Below are 10,650 nucleotides of genomic sequence, written 5' to 3' on the forward strand. Positions count from 1 at the left end.
AAAAAAAAAAAAAAGCACAGCTCTTAAATTTAGCATTAAGTTCGGCATCATTATATATATATTAGCATATTACCAGAGTCTTTAAGATATACTGACATTCTAATAACATTTCTTCTGCATTGAGTTATTATATAGTTAAGATGCTCACGAAACCACCTGCTACACCTTACCCTGTTTTTCCATAATTGAAACCTACAAAATTGCCAATATCCACAAATTGTCATTTTAGAATGATTGCACACTATTTGGCAATTTTCTTTATGTCCTGAATGGTGAATATTGACAGTTTCACATATCTTTCTTACTCTTTTTAATAACTAATAGGAGTATATCATAATGTATTAACTATCATTTTATTGATAAATATTTGCATTGCTTAAAATACTCCATTATATAACATTATCATAATGATTATTTTTGTCTCTCCATTTTCTCTGTACATATCACAGTGCATGTAGGGTACATATCACAGTACATTTAGGTAGAACTGCTGGTTCAGAAGTATGCATTTTATACATTTGACACATTCTGGAAAATTACTATTAAAAAAAAACTTTGACAATTTGCAATCTTAATGTTAGTGTTCATTTTTCTGATTCTTTGCCAATAGTAAATGTTACTGATCTTTTTAAATCCATATGAAGCCAATCAGGGAAAAATATGACTTCTATACTGATGTGTTTCAATTCATATGCTTAATGAGTTTGTTATCTTTTCACTTGATTCATGGCTATATGGCCCTCCCATGGCTACCTAAAATTTGATAAATATATGTAAGTATAGTATATGCAAAATAAAGGCATACATGATCATTTTGTGTGCATAGAGATGAATAAAAAATACACTAGAAAGATGCAACATTAGAGTCGTTTCCCAGAAAGTACAGTGACTGAGGATAGATAAATGTTTAAGAGGGCCATTTCATGAGTAACTTAGAATTTACATGAGAATAATGAATTCAATAATGTATTTAATATAACTTTTCATAATAAAGGAACTCTTAAATAAAAGGGAATCATAGAAATGAATTGTATGTGACCAGCTACACAATTTTTCCGACTGCTTCTCTTTTTCCACCTTCCAGAAAGTCACCCTGTTTCTTTAATGGTCATATTAACTCCAGTTGATTCTCAATGCTGTTGAAGAATTTGCCTAACGTCTGCTTTTACACACTCAGCTATCTCCTCTAGTTTTCCACACTCTAGGATATAGTGCTGAGATTGTCTCTCACTGATTTCTTTCTCATCACCTGCCAGACCCTGTGACTTAGCCGTAAACAAAAATAGTACCATACTTGCTCACAGCCATCTGTGATTAGAGCAACAAAAGAAATATATAGGAAGCAATGAGAAATAGGACCATAATAAGGTGTTGATCCATCCTTGGTGGTGAAAAATGTATCTGAGAGAGTGGTATTTAGATATAATAGAAGTTAGCTAGGAAGTAAGTGATGAAGAGGAAGCATATTCCAAACTAAAGACCCGCATTTGCTAGCCCTTAAAACAGGAATATTATTAAAGCATGCATACAACTGAAAGTATGAATAGAGTGACTGAAATAACTTGGAAGATGTTCCACTGTCAAATGACTTTGTGACTAATTTGTTGGAACCATAATTTCAGAATAAACACCTATCATTAAGAGGGACTGGTTTGAGGAGAATGAAAGGATCTCCTCGAAAATAACGAAAGATCATATTCTTTATAGTGTGAGGGAAGGAACTTGGGGAGGGGTGAGTCTTAGACTACAGTGAAGGAAATTATTTTCTGGTATGTCTCAAGCCAGAATCAGTTTAACTTCTAGGCTCAAAAGCACGCGCAAGCAGGTATGTTTCCATGGAAACTGAGCACCTAAGAATAAGTTCCTGACCATGTGGCTAAAAAAAAGGAAAAGGAACAAGTTAAAATGATACCATGAGAAATGTCAGAAGTAGCATTGTCTAGTAAAATTTCTGCAGTGATAACAATGTTCCAGAACCTGCAGTATCCAGTATGGTAGCTGTTAGCAACATGTAGCTACTGAAGGCTTGAAATATGACTTGCACATATTTTATTAAATTCTTACCTTGTTTCATTTTAACTTATATAACCACAAGTGGCTTGTGCTCACCATATTGGACAATGAAAATCTGAAGTGCGTCCAATGTGACAATTTGGCTACAAATTTTTGAAAATTTGGTGGATAATATTTCACACCCAGGAGAAAATGTAGAGGAAGACAGTGTGGCTGGTGGTCCTTGAAAGAGACTATTGGTGTCCAGAGATTCAAGATTTCAGAAGAGTCACATCTACAAGTGACGTTGAGAAATTAAGAGGGAAAGAATGACCTCTGGGAATTGTGCCTAAGCAAGTGTGGAGTCAAGTCTTGGAAAAACACCAGGAATCACCAAGGGGCAAGTCACAAGTTTCCTATTTCTAGCGACAGAGTTAGTGGGGTTTTATGTCATCATTATAGGTGTTATACATGGTTAGCATGAGGAATGTGAAGTCAAAGTGGCACAAATCACAAATCTTTCATTGTCTATTTTCATTTTTCTTTTTTAATTTCCAAGAAATTGGAAAAAGTAGCCTGTGCCCTTGTTTCTCTATGCCTGACTCAACTGAAGAACTACAAATGAATAACAATAAACATATTTGATTCTTTTTTCTTTCATTATAATAAGCTAGGTTGCCTTCTCTGGTGAATCTTCTCACCACCCCTGCACTTCTGGACTGTATGCATAAATAAATAAATGTTTTGTTTAAAAGAAAATCTTACTTTAAACATTTTGGTTTATTCACCAAGAGAATTCCACATCACAGCCTTTGATGAATGGTTAATTTTTATAAGCATTTGTTACAAAGCACACAGTGAAACTGGAAAAGACAGGAAGCTGCTAGAACTTGTAACAAAATTTAGCAAATAGGCAGAAGTATTCTGGCCAACCAATTTTCCATGTGTGTTAATGCCCTACTGACCTTGCTTGTTTTGGGGTGACGACATCATTTGCTAGCCTCATCCATTTTAGACAAAACCATAAAAAAAAAACTGTCATTTCCAATTTTTCCAGATCCAGTAGCGCTGAATCTAAATGCTGTGAAGAGAGACCTGCAGAGTCACTTGTTTTCTGCTGTCATCAAAATAAGATTTTTGGTTCCTTGTGATGGAATTGAAGTGAGAATTGCTCTTGACCTACCGCTTTTGTTCAGCAGGTGACAAACTAACTGAGGCAGCTGAGTGTACTCTGAACTGCATAATAGAGGAAGCTTTACCTGTTTTCCTTCTCACAAGTTGCCAGTGAGATGTCTTTAGAATGGAAACCATAATAAAAAAATGCAATGAGTTATTCATTTCTTTTCCCTTTATCGTGCAGCCTTTTCTCTACATTGATTTATTATAGGCATTGTTGATTATTTGCTGATTTTTGCATTAACTCCAAGCTACCAGGCATAATGTCCATATGGCGTTAACATGCTCCTCCATGTTAATGAAGTCTGTATCCTACTGGATTCCCAAGGGGACGTTGCCTTGTGGGTCAGTAGGAATCATGCCATAGTATGGGTGACATGGTTGATAACCCACTCCAAATCCTGCTTTTGCCCCTATGAGAACTCAAATATATTTTAGTTTCATTCTAAGAATAAATGAGAAATAAAAATGTCCACCTCCCTACATTCTGGGCCAGTAAGAGGATGAAATAACATGGTATCTATTGAAGTGATTTATAGAAATTTTAACAAATTTAAAGCTATTAAATTTTTACTCATCATTTTTAATTCCACTAACTTCTGGTAAGAGGGGTGTTTCAGTTAATCCTGAGAGTACATAGACAGTAGGGTCATTAAAGAAAAGATAAAAGAACAAAACTTATATAATGAAAATAGATAATTGTTCCAGAAAAATCTATGAGAAAAATGGTATATCAAACCAAAAAATAAATTTTACCTTGAACTTCCTGTTATCTGAAGAAAAATAAAAAAAAAATCAGGCTTATAACTCCACCTATGAAATGAAGTTTCCTGTTTTATTAGGAAATAGCCATTTTCTTACCATTAATCTCTAGAATAGGGTGAGGTTGTTCTCAGGGCACACACATTTGTCTGTGCTTTACAGTTTCCATTGTAGTTGGAATGTGAGACTGACCCATAAAATCCTTGCCCAAGTGCTCCTTCATGCATTACTTCTGTCACTAGCTTGGCGCAATCAAGGAAGGTAGATTCACAGAACCCGTAAACCTAATTCCTACTTGTCTGCCAATTGGAAAGACCTACTTTCAACTTTATTTGAGCAAGAAACAAAGTTCTATCATGTTTGAACTCATATATTTTACACAGTTTGCACACACTAGAAATATTTTCTACTTTAGAATTTTGCTGGATAATATACAGATTTTTTCAATTATAAATCATATCTAAAAAATTTAATAATCTTAAAATTGTCTCATAATTAGTCAGAGATAAACAAAACACAGTGTTCCTAAGAAAAGAGAATGAAACAAAGATGCATATATTTTTGTGTGTTTGAGATGGTGATGCCTGGGATAAATGAGAAAGAAGTGACAGACAATATTTCCGGGGTATGAGACATGCCCAGGAAGATATAATCATTTGGATAAATGGTTAACATTCAACTAACGGTGAACATTCAAAGAGCAATGAGAAGACCAAGAGAAGATTGGGTGCCTAATAAATGCCTTAGAAGAAATCCTAAATTTAGAAAGATAGGCAAATAATGAAACTAGAATAAGGGGCTAAGTCCAATATTCTGCATTTCCTTTAGCGTCTAGCCTGTCTGGCAAAATATCAAAAGCATTGAATTTATTCTACTAGATAAGAAATCATCTAACTCCTATGTAAAAGGTGAGCTATTTATGCTCAAAGTAAGAAAGATCAAAACAGTTCAATGTGAAAAAGGCAGTAAGAGCCCTGACAGAAACTCCCCAGAGAAGCCAAGAAGTATTGTTCATAGGCCTCACTGTAGAATCTGTCTATAGACATCATGGGAATTTCATAAAGATGATAAAGCATGAGTATACTACAAATTTTATGGATTCAATCATTTCATTTTACCTCAAGCAAAATGTTCAGGCCTGCAGAATTGCCTCCTGAGCTATTCTGGTATTTGAGATTAGCAAAGTGTGCTGTGTTTAGAATCTATTCACTCCTAAGACAGGCTGGCTTTGAGAGCCCTCCCTGGACATGTGTGGGGAGTTTCTGTCAGGGCTCTTACTACCTTTTCCACACAAAACTGTTTTGATCCCTCTTACTTTGTGCATAAATAGCTTACTTTTTACATATGAGTTAGGTAATTTCCTATCTAGCTATTTAATGCTAAAGATTTACCAGTGTTTGAGGAAATGGTACCATGGAATAGACAGACTAGGGGCAGTCCTGTCTTGGCCAGCAAGTCTGGGCCAGAATGGATGCTTCAGAACATGGCATAGACACAGTAGCCGACAGGATCAGGTCAAGTTTTGGGTCAGTGAGTGCAACAGTGTAGGCAAAGAGGCAACAGGAAATCCAGGATCAAAAAGTTTCATGTCTTGGCAGACAGGGTCATCAATGGAGAATCCAAGAAACGTCAGATACCTCCATAGCCAGACTTTTGTAAGAAAATCAGTATCTATCAAGTCCCGATAGGACTTTTACAAGTTTCCATTTCCCTTAGACCATAATTTCTATTTCTCAGCATTCCTGTAAAATCAGCAAACCAGAGCCATCATTCCTCACACAATAGCTGGCTTTTGAAATATCTAAGAAAATGTAAAATATAGTTGACATCAAAATAATATGAATATCCAGAGACTGTGTCATATCTCTGAGCCCAGCAAGTGCTACAGGAAAGTCTGAGTAATAACCACCTTAACGATTCATGAATAATACAAGCTTCACTCCCTTCAGGCTGATCTATGGCTTTTGGGACACCGTCATTTGAGAGAAAATTAAATCCACAAGTTACTTTTCAAGTCCTTCTGCCCAGGTAACGTCTTTGTTCTACAGAAAAAATTAAGATCTCAATTTAAAATTTTTGTGTATTAATAAAATATGAAGAAGAATGTGCCAAGATGATGTTTTGTACCCTTCTATGTGAAGTTATATCTTTACAGTTCTTACTGCTTCCACTTCCTACCACAATTAAAAGAAATGCACAAATTAGTTGTGTTATTAGAAGTTTAATTTTCTTCAGGAAATATATGGAGTGAATCATGAGAGTGTTAGAGGTCATGCAGTTCAGCCTGTACTCACAGAATATATGATACCTTTTAATTGAGAAATTAGTATCAGATACTTCTCCAAGTACATTCAAGGTAATATCTCATTTAATCCTCACAATGATCCCTTTATCTCCATAATAGAACTAAAGGAAACTGAAACCCACAGATCCTAGAGTGTCTGTACAAAATCACATTATAAATGGCAAAAGTGGGATTTCATTCCAGAATGTCTGAGGTGCAACAGGTTAAAACACAGCACTTAGAAGCAATCGAAGCCTCTGTAACACAAGTTCAATCCCCGGCCAGGGGGGTGACCCACATGGCATGACAGACTTCTCCTGACCCTCCTGCTGTTCCCTTCAGCAGTGTATTTCAATCCATCTGCCTGTTCTGCTCCCCACTCTGTCTCTGGTAAATCCTCTCACCTCCTGCATTTCTGGCCTGTACCCCAGTTCTGTATGCATAAATAAATAAATCTTTTAAAAAAACTAATAGATTCTTACTCACTATGCAAATCATATAATAAAGATAAGCATTACTTGCTATATTCTTAAATGAGTATTTATTCTTAAGATTTCTGTGGTATATAAGATGTTTTTAGAAATGCATGTTAACAATTTACTACACAATTCAAAGACCCAGTTTCTGATTTTTCACCCAAGCATTACCACTGATAAAGAGGATGGGTTTAACATAATATCTGACAAGTTTTCAGCCACAAATAACTAATGTGCATACAAAACAAAAACAAAAAGCACAGACAGAAAGAGAGCTGGAGAAAGAGAGGGACCTAGTGCCAAATTCTGGCATTTCCAGAAGCATGTCACACATCTTTGTTATTGGACTACAAATCACCACCTTGAGAGTTCTGCGTGCAGAATAGCTGCTGTGGACAATTCTGTCTTTTTCAGCTATCTACGTCCATAGCCTGTGAACCTTATGCTCATGATAGATGCACTGGACCCCACCACCATTTCTAATATAGCCATCTCTAGGTGCCCAGGCTGTTTTTGGAAATCTTGCTTGTTTAGTGTCTAACTTTTATCCTCAATTTGTCACTGGACCATTCCATTCTGCTTGTTGAGTCTGTAAAAAACTTCATGGATTTCATTTGTCCTTGAAATGTACATCCATAAAATCCTATTTCTTTTTAAAAAGCTGACATCAGATTCTTTATGCAAGCTCTGAATTTCTTCTCCCTTTGGGTCCATAAGTACTTTCTTTTTCAACTGGCAATTTTAAAATAAGTGGCCTGGGTTTTAAAATGTATAAAGTTAAAAAAAAAAATCCTGAGATTGAGTAGTACTGTTTCACTTGATTTCCACTCGACTATTCAATGGTTTGAAAAGACCCAACCCTTCACCTTCTATAACAGTTTCACTCACTAACACATCAACTTATGATGTTAACTCTCCTAACAGACCTTAGCATTCAAATTTTTTGTGTTCTTCGTACCAGAACAAAACTGTCACATTTTAGCTCATTTCAGAGTCGAAGCTGTCATAATCTGCTGTTACATTTTTCTGAATGTCCTCAAGCTGTCAAAATGTTTGCTATGTCTATCAAAATATGCCAAATTTATTTGGAGCATTGGACATGAGCCTCACTGAAGTCTTTCACACTAATGGGGTTGAATGAATAGCAAATATATAAAGATTAAATGGAGAAAAGTATATAGTAGGGAATGTCTTTGCATCTAAATAGGATAGAAAGTATTGTGAAGAACTGACTCATATTGCTGTGCCTTTGTAGCACAAGTAGAATCTAACTAGTTACATAAGACAAGTCACAGCAGAGATCTTGACTGGTTAGCAGCTTTCATTGAATAAAGGTTAAAATTGGCACCAATTACAAGCCAATGCAATTGTTAGAGCTCATCTTGCTTTATTAATATCAAAGTGGTATTTTAAAATATTCGATGTCTATTTCAAATTAATATAGATACTTCAAGCATTCCCAACGGATCTTCTAGAGCTCTGTGATCACAGTCTATCACACACTACAAAGTAGGGATGGAGTGGAGGCACAAGTCTCTCTAGATTCCACAACATAGAAAAGCACTTCTTCCTACATGCATGAGAAACTAAATCAATTTGAGGTGTATTTATCATAGGCATAGCTGCAGAATTCCAATTAATTAACCAAGATAGAAACAAATCATTTGTGGCTAAATTCCTCAGGCTTATTTCCAAATAGAATTAAAATGAAAACTAGTTTTATTTTTGTTGGCATTTCTCCAATATTTACAAAGAGTGAAAAACTGGTCCGTTACAAGGGGTTTTGGGACAATGAAGTGCTTTGATTTGAGATAAAATCAACTTTGAAAGGACCTATCTGTCCCTCATGGGGTGAAGCAGGGGTAAATTTGCAAATGGGAGGAACCTATTTGCATTTCCAGAGTTCCACTTCCATATCACATGCCAGTTACAGACAATAACTGAGTGACTGTCCTGACTTGCAATCATAACTTTTGGTTTTACAAAAATATGTTGCTCTTTAAGAAAACTTTTATCCAAGGACTTTTCTTCCTTGAAAGGAATGATTTCAATGACAGCAATTTCATACTAAATATTAGGTAGTCCAAATCATGGAGAGATAAAATTACCTGGCATTATGTCCAAGCCTGACCATTTTGACTTCGTTTACCCGATAAATAAATGAAAGTGTTTGAAAGAAAAATCTCCATCTGTTTCATCCTAAACTCTGAACAACTCACACTCTCCAGTAAACAATACTCTTACCTCAAAGGCCCTCTGCATTTTGACAAAATCACCCACGCTGAGCTGGTTTTCAAGCAGGGCTGTGACAGGGTCTTCTTCTGCAATTGCACCTTCTGTTCTCTCCAAGCTCTTGAGCTCAGGCCGGAACCCCATGTTTAACTCGAGTGCTGCATTCTGGTTACTCATAATGGTTTCTCCTCTTTTCAACAGCCTTCAACTATTTCTATATACTTTTTTTCCCCTTGAAAAGAAACCCAATTTAGCAATAGAGTTCCGAAATGAAAGTACAACCATTTCAAGGCACACAATTAGGAGCCAAAATGTTCAAACCCAGAAGTAAGGAATAAAAGTGTTCAACCCCCACACTTACTTAATTCCAGTTTATTTTCAAAATCCACAATAGAATCATTTAAAAGCAGCCGCTCTTTATCCTCTGTTTAACCTGGCTTGAATAAAAATGTGTAAAGTTTCTTCTGTTGCTTAATGCAATTGCCACACAATGCAGCTTCTAACCTTCAGTTTAAATGCATTAGAAAAGCAACTTCTCAAAATCTCTTTGACTAACCTTGCTACTTTAACATGTTGTGGTATTTAAACTCCATTTTCTTGCCTGGAGTGATTAGTTGATGTAGCTGCAAGATTTCCCTCCCAGCAAAGCGCTTCCCTCTCAAGGCCACCTTTCTAGCAACATGGAGATGTTTGTTTCATCCCTCCCTGCCACCTTTGTATGTTCCCTGGCAACCAAACAAAGCCTAGTACAACTTTCCTTTTCCTTCCCTTCCTCTAAGCCCCAAATAGTGACTGAACTGAGTTTTGAATATATATAATGTAAACGTTGAGTTTTTTTTTTTTTAGGACAATTTAGCTCACCCACTTTTTATAAACTTTATTTCTGTATCGTTGAAAACAATTTTAATAAATACATCTTCTCTAAAGCATATCATGTATAATATTATGAGGCAATATAATCAACTGAAAAAAGAAGCTTGTGGGGCCTTCTGAAATTTTGTTTTCCACATAAAAATGTCTCATTCTTAGTTGACAGGAATCTGTACCTTGGATTCTCTTTGTTTTCTGTATCGAAAAAATAGGGTTAGTTTTCCAAAATGTTTTCAATTCATTGAAACACAACAAAAAAATTAGTTTGATATCCCTGTATAAAATGATTTACATTATCATCACAGGTTAATAAAAAGGAGAAAAGTAAAGGAGAAAAGACTCCTTATTTTAGTATTTGTTATGTTTCAGCACCACTCTAAGTATTTTACGTTCCTTATTTTATTTAAGCTTCACAACAACCCTATGAGGCAGACAAGATCACAAGCCGCATATTACACATGAAGAACAAAGGAAATGCCAGAGACATCAGTGAGGTAAGGAATGCAAAATGGCTTCGATTTCAGAACCTGCCTTATGGCTGGAGGCCCTCCTTACATCTTCTTCTCATCTCTAAATCTGAAACATTGCCCTGGATATCCTCCAAATCATGTCCTTCTCCAACATTCCATGTGCTTGTGTTCACAGAACAATATGTGGTGTGTTCCCTACAAAACAGAGAAGGAAGCATCCCACGGGCATCCCTGTATGAAATTTAGGGAAAAAAAATAAAAGATGAAATGCCATTTATGCATCCATTATTGCAGCCATCTCTCATTCCAAAAGCCATTTATTAAGACTGTCCTCTATGACAAGTTCTGAATTGGACTCCATTTGTGTCTGGCTCCCCTGAAAGCAAAG

General features: G+C 35.9%; 1 protein-coding gene across 1 annotated transcript in view; it reads right to left on the reverse strand.

The window, feature by feature from the left end:
* WDR49 (WD repeat domain 49) overlaps positions 1-9,099 on the reverse strand; it is a 155,407-nt gene extending 146,308 nt beyond the window's left edge. The window contains exon 1 of the mRNA XM_004675382.1: positions 8,935-9,099. Within this exon, the coding sequence (XP_004675439.1) occupies positions 8,935-9,099 (165 nt within the window). The remainder of the gene's footprint in view (positions 1-8,934) is intronic.
* Between the last annotated feature and the right edge of the window lie 1,551 nt (positions 9,100-10,650).

This window comes from Condylura cristata, unplaced genomic scaffold (genome assembly GCF_000260355.1).
Source record: "Condylura cristata isolate star-nosed mole 26May11 unplaced genomic scaffold, ConCri1.0 scaffold00003, whole genome shotgun sequence".
NCBI classification, from domain to species: domain Eukaryota; kingdom Metazoa; phylum Chordata; class Mammalia; order Eulipotyphla; family Talpidae; genus Condylura; species Condylura cristata.